The sequence below is a fragment of the Excalfactoria chinensis genome, chromosome 20 (genome assembly GCF_039878825.1).
Source record: "Excalfactoria chinensis isolate bCotChi1 chromosome 20, bCotChi1.hap2, whole genome shotgun sequence".
Lineage (NCBI taxonomy): Eukaryota > Metazoa > Chordata > Aves > Galliformes > Phasianidae > Excalfactoria > Excalfactoria chinensis.
In genome coordinates this window covers 2,209,336-2,230,392 of record NC_092844.1, presented here as the reverse complement: position 1 = coordinate 2,230,392, position 21,057 = coordinate 2,209,336, and the positions used below count along the sequence as shown (strand labels likewise).

Below are 21,057 nucleotides of genomic sequence, written 5' to 3'. Positions count from 1 at the left end.
TCCTAAGTAAGGTAACATCAGTGGGATTTTCTGGTTGAAACCTGTAGGTGTATGACATTCTCACCTCAGACAAAAAGTAGAACCAGGAGTGATCAAAGACAGGAGGTGGGATACGGGAGTTTGTGTCTGCAATCTTTTTGATCTGGTAGGGCAGCCGCAGCACCATCTCTGTCAGAAGCTGAGTGTAGGCCTCAAACACATCTGCAGCGTGACCCTGGGAGTGAGAGACATCAGTTGGGACTAGTGTGTTGTTCTGACACACTACCCATTGTGTTTGTTTAAGAACAGAGCTCTTCTGCACTTTAGAAGCCTGAAGAAACGCTTCAAACTGATAAACAAACACAAGCTGACAAACCTGCACGAGGAGCTGACCTAATAGGCAACAAGGAGGATGCATTAAGCTACCCTGTAGCCCGAAGGCGTTTTAATATACAAGCTTTCAACTTAGGACACGTGCTTCTATATAACTAGCCCTTTTTACACTGCACCTGTACATATATCAAAGGTCTCTACTGGAATAAAGGTGGCTGAACAAGTCTAGGATTTAATGTGAAAATCCCCACCAACTGCTAGGCATAGGGCAGGACTCACCTTCACATACTGGCGGAGGAAGAAAGGGCTCATGTCAGGTGGAGAAGAAGTAGTGTGAGGTTTCAGGAGCTGGCTGGTGGCAACAGGCTCCTCATCGTTCTGCTGACTTTTCCAGTACTCCAACAAAGACTTCAGCACGTGCAGACAATAGTCAACAGCACCAGAGCTCAACAGTGCAGCAGCAGTGGCACTGGAGATGAGCGAGGAAGACTGAAAGGAAGAGGGGAAGGATTACCAGAGCACCTGAGAACCAGATAGCTGACACTATGGGTAATTGAGGAGAGCTATGTTGTTGTCATTTAAGAAACTTTACAGGCAGCTTTTAAGTTTGAGGTTTGTTTGAGGTTGGGTTTGGGTTTGTTTGGGGTTTTTGTTGTTATTTTGTTTATGAAAAAGCAACTCAAATATTTACAGAGACTCTTTTGAACAAGCGCTTAGTAAAGGAAAACAAATAAAATCTCTTCTTAAGTCTAATCTCCCCTCGACACATGTGCCAGAGGCCACTGTGCTATGGATTAGACGACGAGGGCTTTTTTTTTCCCCCCTCTCTCTTCTTCATTTTTCTTTTTTTTTTTTTCCTTCTTTAAGTTGGGATTTCTATTTGTTTATCTGGGATTTGGCCAGCTGGGGGTGAATCCTGGTAGAGAAAGAGTCCCTGTTGTAGATGCTGCTCAGAGGCTCTGCTCCACCCAGGTATTGCTCCACCTGCATTCTGCAAGACGATGAGCTTTGATTTCTGTGGGAAGCTCAAGTGAATAACAAAGGCTGGAGAAAAAGCTACTGTAAATAAAACTATTAAAGCAGCCCTGTAAATCCAAACAAACCCCACAGCTCATAAGCTCATTAAAATTTGATGCAGTTCAGACTAAATTTTTTAACCTCTATGCTTTTTTATTAATCTCCTTCCCACCACACATACTGCTTTTTATGCCTTATTACTGTACCTTTTAGCAACAAATATCTAAGGAATCCTCTTAGCGACTTTTACGTTGACACAGCAGCATATTGCTTTCCAATAATCACATTACAAATCCTTTTTAACCTGTTCAGTGCTGGTGAGATGCAACGACAAATCTGCTAGAGCATTTTAAATAACCTTAATAATCTTCAGCCCGAGACAGTGCACAAAACGAATTCCAGCCATCTTCTCATGTTGGTTTCCTGTGTTCTGAGTTTCAGCAAAGATCCTTTATGGTACAGGTCAAGTAACACTGTTTTTGCAAAGCATTTTAAACTGTTCTTTAGTTTTACACCATCTATGTGCACCTCTGTGCACATCTCTGATGAAGAAAAGCTCCCTAACCACATCCCACCCCTAAAAAGTGCCCTGAGGAACATACCTCACAAATGGAAGACTTTGATCCTGACTTCGTTCTGGACATGAACACACTGAGCAGCCTCATTACCACCAGGTGTACCTCATTCACAGGAGAACGTTCGTTTTTCTTAGACACATCCTGCAAAGAGAGAGCTGGCTTACTTACAGAGCTGAGCATAACATCCTCACACCGACGTGTCAGTGCTCTGACCCTCACAAAGTGCTTCTAATTAAGCTCAAGCAATAACACCAAGAGAAAAGCAGTCTGAATTCCACAGTATAAGAGCAGACAGTGGCCTGGGTGTCAGACAACAGTTACACAGATAGACATGCATGTACATCAATACATTACTGATCGGTCATCCCTATTTGAATTGTTGAACTCAAGTCATGCAAGTTATGCTCACTTGCTGATGCTGGAACTAGGTGACAGTGAGTTATTTCATACATTACGTGAAATTAACTGTCTGAACATATCCATACAGCAATTTGTTGCTATGACTCCCATGCACCCAACCCCTCCATGGAAAGAAAACCTGTCTAGAAGGAGCAAATCAAGACTGCGTGCTTGTATTACAGCTTGCCTTTTTCTCCATGCACAGTTCTGCAATCAGCTGGGACAGAAGGTTATCTAAAGCTCCCTTGTCCTTCTCGTCATCTCCATCCAGGTCTGTTGTGAGCATGAGAATAACCTGGAAACAAAGGTCAGAAAATGAACAGAAGACAGATGATGTGTTTTCAAAATAGATACAATCTTTCACAAAACTTCTGTAATTTATATCTTGATTAATTTTTGCTTTTCCCCAAATTCTCCCTGCACAATGACACCTTCATAGGAATATTTGGTATAAATGTGAAAGACTCTCCCACATACATATAGGTTCAAGGACTTTAGTCCTTAGGGTCATCATTCAACAGCCATGCAACATAAGAAAGGGTACATGTCTAACTCTTTGGGTAAGGAATACAGTGCAACAGATTGAACACTTCAGAGAGGGACTCCTACACTGTGACTAGACGAGAAAAGGTTAAAAGAATGTGCAAACAAAAGCCTGTCATCAGTGGCAGTGATGAAGTTTTCGACTAAGGCTTAAAACCTGAACCCTCCTCAGTTACCTGCATGTAAGGGATGGCCCGGACTCCCCCAACGTTCCTCAGCTGAGGTAAGTTCTGCAGCAGCCTCTCCAGCAACATCAGTCGGACCATGTGCAACCTGAGAAGTCGGAAAGCAGCAAGCAAATGTGAAGCATTTTCAGACACGCTGAAAGAAATACTAGACCAACAAGATTACCAACATGTAACTCTGCTACAAACAATGACGCTGCAGAGCAGAAGACTTTTGAAAAGGAAAACAAAGCCCCTTGCCTGTTGCTGGTGTGGACATCTCCCTCTGCCTCCCCCTCTCCTTCTGAGCCATCTCCCTCTTGCTGGCCTGTGGTAGTGCTGATTGCACCTGTGCTGGAGCTGACACTGCCTGGTCCAGCAGGATGGCCCTCAGCTGTCGTGTCCCCATAGGCACTGCTACGGCCAGACACTGAAAAACAAAGAAAGAAAAGAAAGGGGCAGGGGGGAGGAGGGAAGAATATCAGTTATCAGTACAACTGAACATGCACCTTGCCCCCTTCGTACCAACCATAGCACTACCCTGTGGAATTATGGTTCTAAGCAGACGGGTGTCCATGGTTACTTTCAGAAAGTTAAAAGAGCAGCACTTTCACAGATACAACACAAAACCCTCAGTAGTGCTTTGTTCACCAGTCTCATCTTGGTGGTACAAACCGAACTGGTTCCACAGCAGTAAGTTTAAGGTGGGTTAGAAGCAGAGTGTACAGCATGGGCAGCATGAAGGCAATTGTTCACAGAAGCCTGTTTATAGCCTTTAAATAAACCATTAATTTATCTTTCCAATCAGTTTTATCAGGGTATCAGCCTTAAACAAAGGGGAGGAAACTACCTTAATCCCATTTAAACTTATCCCGTATTTTAAGGCTTTCTTTTATTCTCACCCTAGGCTGCTGCACTGTATAATTTATTACAGATCAGCAAAAACTGCCATTCCACATTTCTAGAGAACTAAAAGAGGAAACAGTCATACTCTGTAGGGCACTTTGATAGTAACCACAGAAATGATGCATGGCATCATCTATCCAGAACAGATTTATTTTCTTCCAGGGATTTCCCATCCCTCACTCACTCCTGGTAAGTCTTCTTACTGTAGAAATCAGATGTACAAACACTGTTTCAGCAACAGATACTCACCACTGTGCTCACCAGCCACTGAGTCCACAGCACTGCCACCACTCTCAGAGCCCACACTTCCCCCATGGTCAGCAGGTGAAGTCCGAAGAGTTGAGCCATCTGTTGCAGCTGTGCTGCCTTCATCATCAGACGCTGGAGCTAAAAGAATAAAGAGAGCTGTTACAAGTAAAAACACTGTCTTAATAGAACTGCAAAAGAAGTATATAGTACAAAAGAAAAGCCACAAAGATTTGTCTTTTAATTTTCAACTACAGATCCAAAAGGAATTTGGACTGTTCATCAGTGCATTTAAACCTGCTGAAAGCAGTGCAGGGGAGATACCCTGAGAATGAAACCACATTAGTAACCTGAAGGGCAACGTCTGTCCGCTTTACAAGCAAAGAAAATACCGCATATGATTTACTTTGCTTTATTTTAAGAAGAGGAAATCACTTCCTCAGAAGCACACAAGGAAGGTCCTCCAAAGCAAGGAAAAGTCCTGTATAAACCATTAAAGATACATGAAGCCAATAATAAGGACTGGTTCTTCAAAACGTCATTTGCAAACGATTTAAAAATCTTTATGTAGCTTAAGATTAAAATAAAACACAACTTGATTCCTCGCAGTGAACAGTTACCTGATGCTGTTGTATCTGAGAGTGTTCCAGCATCGAGAGAAGAAGAGCTGGGTGCTTGGCCAGACAGTCCTAAGCTCTGCAGTCCAAGCGCGCTGCTGCTGCTACCTGCAAGAAGAAAACAAATGTTGAATATCCTTCTCCACATAAACTATGTTAATTCCGGTCTACTATGTGCACTTCATTGTTCTATTATCTTTTGTTTCAATGGTGGTCACATCAACAGCTTCTGTTCTGCTTTTTTCTCAGTTTTCTCATATTCTGTTTCCCTTTTTGAGTCACAGCAATGTTGACATCTTACCTTGCTGATCCTGCTGCAGGCTCAGGGCAATAGCCAATTCCACCATGGTTTCATCATCTGCATCTGGAGGAATATCCAGCATTGGAGGGAATCCCTCTGCTCCAGCCAGAAGAGCCTCCAGAGGAGAAGGGTTCCCATTGTTCACGTTTTCAGAAGTCTCCAGAACCATTGATTCAGACTATGGAAAAAGAACACAGTGAGAGAGCTTCTGCCAAACCACCATCAGCTAATGGAACAGTAAGTATCAATTCATCATACTGTAAACTAACTCCAAGCACCGACCAGATTCCAAAGAGAAGCACTCTGGACTTACCACCATCTCAAAGTCACCATGATCAACTTCACTCTGCTCCTGGCTTTCCTGGCGGATATGTTCACCATTTGCTATCCCAGAGCTCTGCAGTTTGTCTTCTGCATCATCGTCATCATCATCATCTTTATCTCCTGCATTACAAAGGATCAATTCACAAATTAATTCCCAAAGGTTTTTAGTTTTTTTGTGTGTGCATCTTTTCTGACAAATAAAGGAGGTTGTGCTCATTTAAAGGCAAAGATGAATAGATTTGGCATACCCATAGGAGTATTGCTGCGAGGGGAGGACGGCAAGGTCACATGTCTCCTCTTGTTCCTTGGTCTCAGCACTCTGATCAAGGCTTGTTTGCAAGAAAAGCTCACTGCAGGATCCTAAAGGGTTAACAGTTAACCATTAAACTTAAGCTTCAAGTGCTTACACAATGTGAAAAGATGGGAAATATGCTTATGACTCTCTGCTGGTCATGATTCACATAAGGCTTACATCACTGCCTAACTTCTAAACTCCCTATCTTCCCCAGCAGCCATAAAGCAATACTTATCATTACACAAGCAGTACGTGACATACGTTATTAAAACACAATGAGAGACATTTCTCCTTCATTCACTTCTGGCTCTGTTTTTGGCTGCATGTGTCTATTTTGTACACCCTTGTCTTACCACTGTACCTTTACTTAACTCTCTTTGTGTAACTTGCATTATAGGCTGATAGAGAGCAGAACAGACTACATACCGGGCAAAGTAACATCTGCATGTAGATCTTGGATGCCGTATGGATACAATCTAGTTCACACGTGCAGTATCCATGGATAATATCCACCAAAGCATTGACTGTGGCCTCGACGTGAGTCAGACCTAAGGAGGTATAAAAGCAGGCCTGGAATCAGCTCCGTCTCCACTTCAGCACAAAACACAACACTGCAGGATGTATCTATTATCTGAAGACATTAAGGCACAAAAATCCTAAAGCTCCAATCCAAAATGAGCTTACATACCAGCCCTTTATGATATATGGAGTACTGCACATGCCATACACCACTGAATATCCCAACAGCAGCATAACCAACCATGAACAAACCAATCATCAGTCCCTTTTTATTAGAATATACATGTATTTTTAACAAAAATATCAGTGTAGAATTTACAGACATACCTCCGAAAGCATGTGGCATCATTAGCAGCTTAAGACTAGTTTGGAATAAATCATTTTATCTGTTTACTAGCTTAAAATAGACCAAAATACACAAGCTTGTCAATAGCAAAAGAAGAGTTAGCACACCTGGCAAGCAGGCAGGAGCAAGGAAGGCATTTTTGGGCTTCGATGCGTGTAGCTTCCAGAAGTGGTTTACCAGCTGAGTAATAAAGGTGCAGCCCTCCCCTTCGGTGTGTTTCTGAGCCTCCTGCCCTTCTTCACTCTCTGTGCAGTTGGAAGAACAGCTGTCAGGCTTGTGCAGGAAAAAGGACTAACAAACATGGAAACATCAAGTTTATTTGAAAAAGGCCTTAGTTAGGGCATCTGATGCGCTCATTTCAAGGACCATCTCAGGCCTATTATAGTTCAAACACAGCCCCATCACACTGAATCACAGAACACAAAACATTTTGAGTTAGCCTAAAAAAGAGTTAGAGAAAATCCAGACTTCTCTACCTGTTTCCAACTGTGACAGCTTCGACTCCGTATAATGGACCAGATTGTTGGGTCTCATAATAGCGATGGATCGAGCAGTGATGACCAACCTCTGAAACACTTCAGGATCAAGGTCCTTTCCTTCTTTGGTTGAGGAACTCAAATACTGAATGGCTTTACTTAGCAATGCTTGATCCTGGAAAGTGAATGATAACATTGGAAAAGAGAATCAGTGCACAGCAGAAGAACAGAACAGCTGAAATACAACTGTAGGATAGTTCATAGGGGAAATTTGCTTTAACTTTCTTGGCCAGTGTCATCTAGAAGTAACAACTAGTATTATAAAGCCACCCAGTAACATTAACAACAACAAAAAAATCTGACTGGAGAACCCATATTTTCTTTCCATCATGCTTAAATGTGGACAGGAAGACCACTGTAAAACCATAACCACTGAAGTGGTTAGCAAAGGCTATCTGCAGGCTTCTATGCATTTACTGCAATTATGTTAGCATGTATCCGAACCACTACTTACTCTACGAACCACTACTTACTCTAATATATTCCTGTCACCCTAAGCCAGATGCATGGGGAAATGGAAATCTTGTGCTACGCAGTTTACAAACAAACCTGTGTTTCAAGCTCCTGATTTCTCTTGATTAGCAGATATTATTCCACAACTAAGTTTTCAAAGAGCGTTTTAGCTAGTGAAGCTCTGAGGAAACACTGTATCAACGTGGCAGAAAGCGGGATCTAAAGGGAAATTAGTCCACAGCACTACACTGCAAGGAGAAGGTGCTTCTAGGACTGGCTGCACCTCTACCATAAGCTAGCAAGTGGACAGAAGATGCTGAAATCTTTGAACCACGTTACCTTATGGTTATGGTATGCTGAGCGACTGGTGTGCAAGCTGGCCAAGAGGCTCTTGGTTTGCTGCTGGACACTGGAAGGAGCAGGCATGGACAGGAGCATGGTAGCCAGTTCCTGAGCAGCTGCCTTGTTTTTCTCCTGTTTCCAAGAACAGACAAAAAAAGACCATTCTTCAGTTCACTAAGCATTAAGGTGATGCACGACTCCAGTTTCTCTGCAAGTTCCTACCTCCCTGCAACACAGCTTTGATATTCCCTCAGTGTATTATTTGACATTTAAAGAACATTTCACATGCCTAAACAAGAAAAGTCCTACTCAGATTTATGGGCTTCTACCCCGCTGTTTTTGCAAACGAGGTCACTCTGCAGCACAAAAATCCCACCAGCAATAAATGCAAATGCCAATTGTCATTCTAAACTAGTTTCAAATGCTTTTCGCTAAGTCAACTTTCAGATCAGTGCTGTGAGCAAAACGGATGCAGCTCTCTCCTATCAGGCCCCCAGGGCTGCAGGAGGTGCTGCTGATCTCACCCCTCCTCCCCCATCTTAGAAGAATGTATTCAGAAAGTTACTTGCCTTTTCGTTGACTGGTCCTACAGCAAAGCAGCTTTCCAGCGCTTCTAAAGAACTCACTACTAGCCTGGAGGGAGAAAGGAAAGCAGGCTTGAGTACAGCAACCCTTCTCTCTCCTTAGCACTTTGCTTTATGCGGGCTACAGTCATGAGTAGCTCAGAGACAGCTAACGAATGCCAAGTACAAAATCAAAGCATGATAAAACCTGCCACAGGCACCATGCATATCATTTCATTGTGTTACAGACCAGAGTTAAACCTGGCTCACGCTCACAGACAAACTTAGGACTGCTTTAATAATCCACAGCTGAAAGACAGGGGCTTTTCTCTACCAAAGAGGATAAAACATTTCCTTACGCAGCCTGCAGCAGGGATAACTTGGATTGTCTTGACAGTACCAATTCACCATGGCCCACAGACGTACATATGACTGCAGATCAAGGGTTGGTATGACACATGGGAAAAAGCGTAACCGACTTTTCTAAGGGAGCAAGATTCTACTCGCTTGCTATTTTCACACAGGTTGCTCTTTCCAATTTGGAGTTTCAGCACAAAATACTCCGGAGGAAAATTAACTGGGTATGACCCGCCTGAGAGCTGCTGAAGTTTTGACAGCAATAAGGCAGGCTGGTAAAATACTTGCCCCAAGGAAAAAACCTTATTTACACCTTTGCAACAAAGTGCTGACCCTCCCCTGCAGCACCGCTTCATGCCTTGAAGTAGAACTAGCTGAAGTGTCACCTGGCACACCAGGAGCAGAGCAAGAGTATAGGAAAAGGGAGGGATGAGACAGCGTTAAGGGGAGAAACAACAGTGTAGGATTGGATACGAGGTAGAATGAACAACAATTCTGAGGTCTGGAGGTGGTAAATAACATTGATTTCCCGCACCCGCAGCCATAAAGCCAACAGGGGAAGAGAAGTGGGAGAAAAAAAGCATAAGGAGGGACAAAGCAGAAAGGAGTCTGTCCAACAAGCAACAGTCAAGCTGTATGCAGCAAAAATCCGCAGACCGCCTCATCTTTACATTTTGCTAAATCATCTGCCATGCAATGACCAGAATGTAAAGAAGCGAATGTCACTTGGAAAACAGAAAATCAACAGTCAAACAAAAGCCACAGCATGTGTTCTATCTCTGACACACACTCATTCGTGCAGAGAAAAGGATGGCATACTAACCGGTCCAGGGTGGTTAGGGACTCAGTTTCAGAACTTTGGGGGAGCAAAGAAAAAGGAAAAAAAAAATAAAATATAATAATAATAATAATGTGTAAAGCTCACAGAAAAAAACTCCCTACAACACATTCTAAGCAAAAGGCAAATTAAATGGGCAAATCAGGAAGCTGGGAGAGCGATATATACAGTCAATCTAAGCATGACTCTTTCTGTCTGGGCAGCAGACACTTTGCCTAACAGCACAATGGATAAAGGAGACCCAGGCCACCTAGCACAGAGAAGCCAAGCACAATGCTTAAAGCACAACTGGAGCTTAAATCTGAAGTACAGGCACTGAAGTTCTGATAGAAAAGCTGCCTTAGCTGTTCCTGCCCAAGAGGCCCTTTGTGAGGTAACCGTGCTGTGTTCTGTATGTTAAAATAAAACGCATCCTTTCTTTCAGCTCCAAGTTTTTAGGATCTAATCCCACTGCTTTGGGAAATCACAAGGCATGTCTGTGCAGAGAGAGACATCTGGTGGAGATGTCACAGCAGAGGGGGGTAGGGGGGAAGAAAAGAGAAATTACACGCAGGACAAAATTAATCCCAAGATAAAACATTAAAGGGCAGCAATCAGCGTCCAAACAGGTCGTTCAGGCGGATGCTGCTGGTACTTCAAGTCCTGAACTTTCATGTGAGGATGTCAGTAAGACAATTAGCTATGACTTGCTCAAAGTCAAGCAGCATATAGCTTAGAACACCAAATTTTTAGCAGTATTATCTCTCCTCTGACCTGTTACCCTCTCGTCCTTGCTAGCTTGCCAGAATGCATGGCACAGTCTGCATAAGCTCAAAGAAAACAGGATGGACATCAAAAAAGTTCTATTTCTTCTGCCCAATATATCCCCAGATCACCCCTATGAGTCTCAATAGTGGTACTGGAGGGGGAATCAACACCCTCTCCCCTGAAGTAGTTAGGCCTGCAACATCCAGCTTATTAAAATAAGCTGTTGGGAAGCACTCTAAGCAAAGTCACACTCCAAACTCAACTTCAGAGAGGCCTAAACTTGGTGAGCTCCAGAGAATGGAAGAGGACTAACTTGAAATGAGAAAATGCACCAAAGAAAGCAGAAATCTACTTTAGCCCTTCAAGACTCCTACAGCAAAGGGATTTAGCAACATGAAGCATGCACACAGAACTCTCCCTCTTTAACTCACCAGATAAATCAAGAGCACAAGACTTTCCTTAGAACCATCAGCTTTTCAGTTGTTATTCTGTATGGCAGTGAGAACCTTGCACTAATACCCTACGTTCTCCAAGTTATTGAAAGGCACACAAATGTGCCTAGGAGCCTTCTAGAGCTACTGTTCATTTAGAAGGAGCAATACAAGAAAGACTGCAGAGATACCTCTCCAGGACAGTCCCACTTGCAGCAGCAGGGGTAGCTGACTCTGTGTCTCCAGTACCGTTCCCTTGATTCAGGTTTGGGGGACAAACGTTGCTCACGGAAGCAGATGGGAAATCCTCAGGGGGCTCGTCAGGCCATCCAAACTGCTCTTTGGTTTTGCCATAAATTTTTATGGAATCCAACATGGTGACTCCAGCAGGATCCACAGAAGCCCCAACTGTGGTGAGGAGAGAAATTTGTTTAATGACTAACAAAATAAGCTGCGTGATTGTATGCCCACACTAACAGTTTCATCTCCTTCTCAAGGTTACTTCCCTTCTCTATTACCTCCACCTAAAATTCTCCAGTTGGGCTACTGTACATTCATCCATCAGGCCCTAAAGAAACAGCTACTGTGTGTATGATCTGCCCCTCAAACTGTTTCTGTGGTCAGGTCAAAGGAACAGCTTGTGGTAACTCTCCTTATTGTGAGCTGAAGTAGCTTCAGCACAGCCAAACAAAACCAACAGGCAGGCAAGGCAAACGATTAACTAAGACTTACTGAAGAAGGTTAGTTTTTTGTCTGCTTGCAAGGCTTCCTCACGAGTGAAAGGGAAGTCAAACCAACGAGCTCTGGTCAGATTCAGCTGCATAGTGCGGCCAAATATCTCCAGGTATGAGGGGGCTCTCTCTATTGCTTGTGTGCCTATCTGGATCCGCATGCCTGTCATCACCATCGTGCTGTTGTTGTTTGTAACCTCAATGGTGAAACCTCCAGGCTGCAGAAGATAAATCACAAAGGAGTATCATCACTCTGGACAAGTGCATCACTCTGAAGCCCAATGAAATGCCCAAAGTGCCCTCATTTACCTTTGTGTTGGCCACATACATGCCAGTAGAATTGAGCCGGTGCCTTATCTGCTGAGCATTGTAGACCTGCAGTAGATCATTGCCTCCAAACTCCACATCCGTGAGCTGCTGGTTGTGTTCAAAGAAGTCAATAGGAAAGTTCACCTGGCTGGATGTGCGAGTTGCTAGAAGAGATAAGATGGATGTTTCTGACATGAAATATTGTCAGGGGGCAAAGATAAAGTAAAACAACCTGCAAGAAGAGCTCTCCTCCTTTGGAAACACCCACGCTAGCCAGATAGCTACATACTGTTACAAAGATATATAGAAATACTTCAGCCAGAGACCAGTACTTAGCCCTAAGGTAATTGTCAAAAGGGAACGTCTTAATATCTACACGATGTTGATCAATCTTCATGTTTGTATTTGCTACTGCTAGCTTGCATGAGATTCAGGAGAAGTCCCTTACCGATAGCAGCTGCCTTGCGCTTGCGGACAGGCTTCATGATGCTGATGACACTGCTAGGCTGCAGGGAGGGCTGGAGCCAGTAGGAGGTGTTCTCCACATTGGCCATGTAGATCCTCAGGCTGCCATCTTCACACAGCAGGATCATAGTAGTTCTCTGCTGTTCATTGCAGGCTGTGTGGCGGATGGCCACCATGTCCTGAATCTGTGAATGCAGACAGTGGAAGTCAAGGAAAGGACCTGGCAACTGCTGCTTGAAGAAACAAACGCTCTGGATTAAAAAGGCTGCCAAAACTAGAGATCTTGATATTGGAACAAGGGACTACACCTGAAGAGCCAAAAATATAGAGAATCTCCACAGACCTTTGCTTTGGCTGGCAAGGTTTTAATCTCCTGGATAAGAAAGGTGTCTGGTTTCACCATCACCACCAGCGGGACACCTGTGGTTTGCTGAACACAGCACACCAAGCCAGGATGGTTCATGACTTCAGACCACTGACACAGTGCTGGTGAAGTCTTACTCCCACCATTTGAACTGCAAGAGATGAAGAACGGAATGACATTGACTTGAGAAGCAACAAGTGGAAACACACAAAAATTCACAAGCATTAGACCAGTTAACTCTTCCTCCACTGCAGGAATTCATATCACAGGAACATATGTACCCAGTTCATAGAGGAGATACCTGAGATTAAAGTTCTGGATGGCTACCTGTGCAACCTACTGCAGGGTACCTGCTTTAGCAGGGGCTCTGAACTCAATGATATCTTGAGATCCTTTCTAATCCCTGCAGTTCTGTGATACTGCAACTTAAGCAAGCAGAAGACACAAGCATCCCAACACACAGCCCTGATCTGTACTATGAGAACTCAATGAGATACATTTACCTAGTAAAACTGTATGACCAAAGCCCAGACAGTAATTTTAAAATGGTTTTCAGCTATCTTTTTCAAGCACACACTCCTGTCATCAGGCTACCATTAGGGGTAGCAACATACTGCAATGTCTGAGCACAAGAAGCTGGCACGTAGGTTTCATTCACATGGATACAAAGTTCCATGTTTCAGCCCACTCATTAGCACTAATCAAGGGCCAGTGCAGAAGAATCTGTGTGAGTTTGTCCACTGGTTGAAAATAAAAAGCCGAAAAACACGAAGCCAAACTTAACTGAGGACAGAGAGCTCTTGGAACATGACCCTTCCTCAGGGCCTACTCAAGATAGTGGCTTTGTGTCAAGCCAGCAATGAGCCTGTGGCTGAAATGCCCAGCTCCAGTTGTCAGAGCAGATGACAGGACAGATTTTTTCTTGCCACATTCATAGCATAAGAGATTGGTTTCCCTCGAGGGAGCCTGAAAATAAGCCTTAATATGCACAATGCACAAGGTCCACTGCAGTACTGGTGCCGAAAGGAAACAAAGGCTTCCTGCTCTGCAGCCTCCGTGAGGGTGAGTAATCCCATCAGTTCCAGCTGCCGCACCAGAAGCAGCTCCACACAGTGCAGTAAGGCTGCTCTGAAACCACCTTTCTGCTGTGCAATCCTAGTGGGAAGAGATGTATATGCATCCCACTGCTGAAACAGTCAGCTCTGGTTTCAATTCATCCTGATATTAGGCCAGAAATAACATTACAAGTAATGAAAAACATCAGTCAAAGAGAGGAACTTCACTACAGGCTTTGGCTATTTAGGACTGGGTTGTTAATTAGTAATATTTAATACTAATAGACAGAAAACCTTCAAAGGAGCCTTGCAACTGAGTCTCACCTCTTTATGTTAATTGGAAATAGCCGCTGCACTTCCAGACTGGCCCGGCTGATGGTGGCTGCAAAGGATTTCCCTTGACAGTAACTGAAGAATAGCATCTGTAGTACATGAGAGTAATACACTGACACTCCACCTCCTGCTACCTGGCCATTACTGTCCTGTAGGATGAGAGAGAAACAAGGACGTTCAAGATAGATGTACATCCTCCGAAACACTCTCAAGCAGTCAGGCTTTTAAGTTTCTCAACTGATCAAATTACTCCAAAAGCCTTTCCACCACTCCCTCTCCACCTGTGAGAGAAAACAAGTCCAAAATGACATTTTCTAAGCTAAATTCCCCGATGAACTCATCCAGCAGATACTTCAAAGACTTCCAAACGAGATACTGAGATTGCATACTGCCGGTAGGGCCCACAGCTATTGCATCTGCGTGCTTGAATGTTGTATGACAGTCTCACATGGAGCACTCCCCATGTTCCCAGCTCACAAAAGAGCTGTTCTGCAGGCCCTTCTTCTCATCTATTTCCCTGATTCAAAAATGCAGGCTGGGGGAAAAGCACTGAGCAAAACGTGCATGGATTTTAAAGTCACCTGCATACGTAGCACATCCCAAGAATACAGAGCTGCTACGAACCAGAAACAAAAGCTCATTCCACCTATGCAGCTCCAGCAGTGGTCAATAACTCCGTTTGTTCTTGCTGCTACACCTTTGGTGTGCCTCTCTCTGAACAGCACTGCTCTCAAGACATCTCCCTGCTGAGAAATCCTGCTGGGCATAACTTCAGAGGGAGCCATGGAAAAACATGCTACATTTTCTAGATGAAAGGATCAAGGGGTTTAATTTTTACCCCTACTCCCTTTCACTGCAAGGATATTTCTCTCCTCAGAGGAATGGCAAGCTCATTGATCTAGATAAGCATGCTTTAATAAAGGGAATAAAAGGAAAGGAAACTTCTGCCTTCAACTGTAAGACTAAAAAAAATGAGAAGTCACTGTGCCTAAGCTGCAAGAAAGAGAAGTCATCAGTACCTTTAACTCCTCGTGATTGACTTCGAGCACATTGGTGACATAGAATGGACCATGCTGTGCACTGCTTGCCTCCTCCATGAGCTGTGTATAGATGTACCCGGCAGAAGACATGATCACTATTATGTTCTTTCCCTCCTCATTGAAGAGGAAAGTGACATCCCTGATTTTGGAACTTGGTAGAAGGAAATAGAACGTTGGGCTCAAGGCATCCACTGAGAGATCGTAAATCTGTGGGGGGAATTAAGAAAAGAGTCAACCACTGAGAAACTAAACAGTCTTTTTTCTTTCCCACAGCACAAATGGACAAAAGTTAAGAGCAAGAGATGCCTATTACGTGTTATAGTTCATTTTTCTGCTCTTTGAGTTTTGCCTTTTCTTGCAGTAGCACAAGCTTACATTTCCAATTTCTTTCTAACTACAAATATAACTCCTCTTTTCAGGCCTTAAGTCTGAAATAGACCATCACAAATCATCAGAAGCTTATGAGCAAGCATACCTTCACAAAGTCTGCAGTCACGATTGCGAGCTCTGTTTGGGATCCTGGCAGCCACACAGCTTTAATGATGAAATTTCCAGTGGCCAGTTGGGGATGAAGTACCAAATGGTCAGAGACTGATCCAGAGCTGCTGAATGTTAACACGTGGCAGTCCTGGAGTAACGAAAACAATTGCTCAAATATCAGAACAAAATACCTGTATATGTTTCAAGCCAAGTACAGAGTTAAAAGCTGGCATTCATTTCAACTTCAATAATGATTCGTGCACTAAGAATCTAAAATTCCTGCTCTTAACATAAGTGACATGAATGTCAGTTTAAAAAATATATATATTCTGTTCCAGCTGTTTCTTAGCTAAATAACAGATTCGTGGCTTCTGCACTGTGAAAGCTGAATCTGAACCTGGGAGAATACCAAAAAGTGAGTCCTTGTTACAACACACTGGTTGTTGCAGAGTAGTTCTAACTCACGTCAAGTTCCACATGGATAAACCTTGACTCCTGTCTTCAAATCTGGCCTAAATACAGTAAGAACTATTATTTTGAGGCACTGCCCCATCTATTTTGTTACTCATATAGATACTGCCTCTTTTACTTCATATATATAGTAAGAAAGTGACTCATAAGCTCGAATTAGTGACAGACCTTTGGAGCTGGCTCTGAGCTAGTTCCTCAAAAGAAAACTACAGATGGCTTTGAGATGAGGCTTCCAACTGCCTAGGAAAGAGTTAGTCAGGCACTTACTTTCAGTCCACACACAGCTAAGTAGTCCTCCTTGCAGGGATTCCCAGTTAGGCTCAGTACAGTAAAGGGAACAGGTGCAGATGCAAGACGTGTGAGGGTCAGTTTTCTTTTGCTAGAGTCTGCTTGTTTCAGCAATGCCGAGAGCTGCAGGACTGTAATCTGCAAAAAGAAATGAACTTACTTACCCAGATTTAGAATTTCAGAGAGAAAGCCATCTCCAATGTATCGGAACGATGCCATCCCTGTGCTTTTCACCATTTCTGCTCTAAGAATTCTTTCCTCTGCAGTGCAAACGGTTGTTCTAAGCCATGCAATCCTTGACAGAAGACCTTACTCACTCACCTTGCCCTTTTCATGACTCACAGCCAGGTGCTGCCGACGTCCATGTGGGGATGACAGCACACACATTGCCACACGTCTCAGCACATGTGCACTGATCAGCTGCCGGATCGTCTGGCCCTGATCACCGCTGTAGTTCATGCGGACATTCTCAAACGCGCCCTCTTGGGAGCCAAGAGTTGGAACCTGAGCCATTAACAATGGACAAAGCATTTAAAAGTGCATCACTGAATGTTAAAAGCGACCCATAAGTTAATAACCCAGAATAAGCCCTTTAGTATCGTACCATCAACTGATCTGTCATTTCTACTGACTTGTCCAATGTATGCAGCTCATTGAGAGCCTGCTGTGCACGACTGCTGCTCCCCATGGCTGAAGCTTGCTGGAAGTTTATCTGAATTGTATCCATTAAGAAATTCAGCATCTCCAGCACCAAAGGAGCAAAGGAGAAGTTGGCCTACAAGAAAGAGAGGATCAAGTGAGGATCAAGATGCTCCTGCTGGGTATTCACACTAGTTTTTAAAACCCGAAGTCGCTTCTGTGATCTCTGGTATCAGAAAGATGACCTCAAAAACCAAGCAGCTTGGCTGATAACCAACACTGCTCGCTTAAGATCCTCTACACTGAATGCTTTCCTTCTAACAGCCAGCTGATAACTATACCTGGGACTGTAATTCCTCTCGACAGCCCTCAACGTTTCTACACAGGCTGCTCTTCTTGGGTTTTTCTTCATCAGGGCCCTTCCCCTCACTGATGGTGACCTTGGCCTTCTCTGCAGGAGAGGTGCTTGCATGTCGAATAACACTCTCGGGCACTCTGGGCTCACTCTGGAAGGCTGATTCCTTCATGGTAGAGCTCATACCACTGCTAGGAGTTCTCTTCACCAAAGCCTGGCGATGACAAAGGAATGTTAAAAGCCTGAACCGCCTTAACATCACTGACAAAATGAATACAGATTGTAACAGCAACAAGACTAAGGTAACTCCAAAGAAACAGAATGCAAAGCTCTTTAAAAGCAGAGATTTTCAAGAAAACAATATCCTGCACACCACTCCCAACCCAAGTACCAGAAAAATGTTTCTTTTTGATATAAAGCTACTCTGCTGCTACATGAGAAAAGACAATACCAGCTGCACAGCTCATGCTAACATGTGCATGCTGTAATGGTAAGTGGAATCAAGACACTTTACCAGGCAGCTGCCATCTTCCTTGGCTCCACAGTCACAGAAGAACGATCCGTATTTGGCATAAGAAATCTCATGATCCTTGTGACAAACTTTAGCACAAACGGTGCAAACACCAACCCCATCAACCATCTTGCAAGTGTGACAGTGATACCTGCATAAAATAAGCTGGTTATTTAACACAGTCCTTCCAGAAGGCTCCATAGGCTGCATTTGGTTTTTTTTTCCCCTTAATGGCCAGAACTAGCAGGCTGAAATTCTGACCAAGAGTTTTGAGAGATTCTTACCAATGCTGATTCATGAATTCTTTCTGTGTAATGGTGAAGGTACAGAGTTTATTACAAAGAGAATCTTCATCCTATTAAGAAGAAAAACATTCTAGTAAGGTATTATAACTTCACTTCTACATCAAAGGCACGTGGCACAGAATGTGCCTCCCATACATTTACATGAGTATTTTAACAGCAGTGAGTTTTAGCACCACCTGGCTCATTTACAGCATTAACTGTGCTTGTTGCCTACCGAATCTTCAGCTTGAGAGTCCTCCTCTTCCACTGCCAACTCTTCCACCCAATCTGAATCCACCTCAATTGCCCGCTCCTCGCCATCAACAGAAAGATGACTTGGTCCTTGTCCACTGGTCTGGCTCAGTGCATTAGTGACATCAGCCAGGTAAGAGACGATATGGCACGTACACTCCAGGATAGTAACATGCTATGAAGTCCAGATGAATGAAAATGAGAGGCAACACTTAAATCCCACAGCAGTTACTTTAAAGCAGGAAAATACAATGCACACACCCCCAGTCAAATTGTTTACAAGTTCTCACTAAGCAACAAGAACAAGAGAGCTGATGCACCTCAGCCTCAGACTTATTTCTGCCAATAAAACAACAGCCATGGGCCTTACCTTCCCCTGCATGACGTTAGCATTCATTTTTTCTACGACGTTCTTTTGAGACAGGTATTTCTTGCTGTAACACACAGAGAAGAACATTACAACCAGTAGCCTTTGGGAGGTATAAACTCAGTTCCCATGTTAGCTTCAAGCACCAAACTTGCTCTAGCTCAGCAACAGCAAATGTACCAATGTAGTAATTACTTAAACCATCAAGAGCAGAAAAGATGAAGAAACCATGTTTGTTTGTGGTGGGGGAACACAGCCTAGCCTGTCTCATACACCCTGTATTCCAAACAACAGACTACAAAATAAGTGTGCATCAGTAAATAAGTGCTTCTGTTCCTATATTATAAAAAAAAAAGACAATTTAGTTGAAGCAAATGAACAGATAGCAGTATACAGTTTGCTCTTACCATTTGCCCAGCCAATCGACAGCAGCTCCATGAAGCTGGAGGTGTCCTGCACCTTGTCCTGCACTAGCCAAAGTCGCCATCACAACCATCAGTTCAGGAAAGCCTGTGCCATCACCGTTGGCCAACATTTCTGTTGCCATTGGTATCAGAGTACTCAGCAGAACAGTGCACACGCCTTCTCCAACTTGGCTAATAAAAGAGGAGAAGGTTTCAGACACTGCACATCACCTACATTGCAAGAACACTGACCCAGCAATGCCCTCATAGGCAACAGCTATGCCCCAACCATTTCATTTGAAAGCTGACAAAAGGTAGCAATCAGTAACTCAATTAATTTATGTATCTAGAGACTGAAACAAATCCACAGTGCACGAAGTAATGACAAAAGCTGTACTTCACCTGTTTTCCCGAACAATGTAAGTTGTCAGGAGTTGTAGCAGCTGCCTGTTCTCTTGAACAACATCCAGTTGGTCTGAATCTTTGGGTGGAGACATGGTCATCCTGGTTAACCAGGCCTGGAGACGTACGGGCTCCACACAAGCCAGCTGAGCCAGAGAGCCACAGAGTCGCAGCAGGCTGGGGTTGGGACTCTTCTCAGCTGATAGAGAAAACTACAGTGAGTGACAGATGCTAAGATGAATGTGTTTGAAGGTGGCTTTCCCTCTGTTAATGGTCCCACTCTGATAAAAACTTTACTTGCAATGGGAACCTGGTGCAAAACCCCTGCTTTCTCTCCTACTTAGGAAAAGCAATCAGCTATAACAAGCAAATGCAATTGTTTTCGAGATGCTTCACTTATTTCCTGACATGAGCTCAGACCTAATCATGTTCACCTTTCTCTAACACTAAAATTAGCTGTTATTCAGTACTAAAGGGAAAAACAGCCAAATAAACTTGGGAAACTTACGAGAGGAAGCGAGAAAGGAACGAGCAACACACAGAGGTGACACAAAACCATTAATAGTGAAGAAGTCACACCAATTCCTTTTAGAGCTTTTCTTTCAAGCACCTTCCCATTGCAGTCTCTCCAATCCAACAGCAGCAGTAGGCAGACAAGGACATGACAAGGATATTCAACACAACCACTTACTTAACTGGAAGAGTTTGGTGAAGAATTTCAGCACTCTGTTACAGAACTTTGCTGAGAGGTTTTCATTGGCTGTTGCCATCATGATCTGGACCAATTCTCCACTATATGAAGGGAGAGAAAATTAAAGCCAGCTTTACAAAATAGCCCAAAACCAGACGTTAGGTCAGCTTTTCACTGATAGAAAAGCTTTCCTCCACTTAACCCTTTATATCTCTTCACAGCACTACTGCAGTGTTAGCAGTTTCCAACATAATTAGTCCTGGTAATTCAGTGCCCCACCTTCATCCCTTCAATCAGCCATCTGTTGCTCTGAGAGGGACAGAGAGAAACTGGGATATCACAACTTAAACTGCAGTGTCTTACAGTACAGAGCACCTCACACCAAAATCCTGATGCTTTTCATTTCACTACACCTCCACTGCTGATCTCCACAAGGATTTGCTCATGTTTTACTTGGAATGACAAAATCCTAAGTCTTCTCCCACACAGAAAATCTTCTCACTCTCCTGCACTGCTTGAAGGCTATCCTATACCTTACATTGGTCTGCATTGTTCTGCACAAAGGCATTAACATTCCTGAAGAGCTGACAAATTGAAAGGAGCAAAGTGTTTGCCTTACAACTTTCACACAGACTTTACCTTTCTGAAAAGAACTCCTCCATGGCTTTTCGAGCTTGGCTGCTCTCCAGCTGCTTCTCCAGATGCTGTAAGCATTCCTCCAAGATGGACTCATCCAGGCCACTGAAGGGCAAAAAAATGCATATTAAATAAGAATACATAAG

At 43.5% G+C, this 21,057-nt stretch overlaps 1 protein-coding gene across 1 annotated transcript in view; it reads right to left on the bottom strand.

The window, feature by feature from the left end:
* The window catches only part of UBR4 (ubiquitin protein ligase E3 component n-recognin 4), a 66,362-nt gene that overhangs the window by 29,132 nt on the left and 16,173 nt on the right, over positions 1-21,057 (bottom strand). The window contains exons 30-65 of the mRNA XM_072354584.1: positions 20,915-21,016; positions 20,276-20,376; positions 19,585-19,783; positions 19,186-19,374; positions 18,782-18,845; positions 18,395-18,586; positions 18,160-18,230; positions 17,879-18,026; positions 17,351-17,578; positions 16,975-17,145; positions 16,692-16,874; positions 16,350-16,508; positions 15,607-15,759; positions 15,111-15,338; positions 14,083-14,240; positions 12,683-12,854; positions 12,323-12,524; positions 11,875-12,038; positions 11,567-11,783; positions 11,026-11,242; positions 8,468-8,531; positions 7,896-8,030; positions 7,044-7,218; positions 6,675-6,812; positions 6,129-6,250; positions 5,656-5,767; positions 5,397-5,527; positions 5,084-5,261; positions 4,786-4,890; positions 4,169-4,306; positions 3,275-3,443; positions 3,026-3,122; positions 2,494-2,601; positions 1,932-2,048; positions 592-801; positions 65-214 (exon numbers count right to left, since the gene is read on the bottom strand). Coding sequence (XP_072210685.1) covers positions 65-214; positions 592-801; positions 1,932-2,048; positions 2,494-2,601; positions 3,026-3,122; positions 3,275-3,443; positions 4,169-4,306; positions 4,786-4,890; positions 5,084-5,261; positions 5,397-5,527; positions 5,656-5,767; positions 6,129-6,250; positions 6,675-6,812; positions 7,044-7,218; positions 7,896-8,030; positions 8,468-8,531; positions 11,026-11,242; positions 11,567-11,783; positions 11,875-12,038; positions 12,323-12,524; positions 12,683-12,854; positions 14,083-14,240; positions 15,111-15,338; positions 15,607-15,759; positions 16,350-16,508; positions 16,692-16,874; positions 16,975-17,145; positions 17,351-17,578; positions 17,879-18,026; positions 18,160-18,230; positions 18,395-18,586; positions 18,782-18,845; positions 19,186-19,374; positions 19,585-19,783; positions 20,276-20,376; positions 20,915-21,016 — 5,467 coding nt within the window. The remainder of the gene's footprint in view (positions 1-64; positions 215-591; positions 802-1,931; positions 2,049-2,493; positions 2,602-3,025; positions 3,123-3,274; positions 3,444-4,168; positions 4,307-4,785; positions 4,891-5,083; positions 5,262-5,396; positions 5,528-5,655; positions 5,768-6,128; positions 6,251-6,674; positions 6,813-7,043; positions 7,219-7,895; positions 8,031-8,467; positions 8,532-11,025; positions 11,243-11,566; positions 11,784-11,874; positions 12,039-12,322; positions 12,525-12,682; positions 12,855-14,082; positions 14,241-15,110; positions 15,339-15,606; positions 15,760-16,349; positions 16,509-16,691; positions 16,875-16,974; positions 17,146-17,350; positions 17,579-17,878; positions 18,027-18,159; positions 18,231-18,394; positions 18,587-18,781; positions 18,846-19,185; positions 19,375-19,584; positions 19,784-20,275; positions 20,377-20,914; positions 21,017-21,057) is intronic.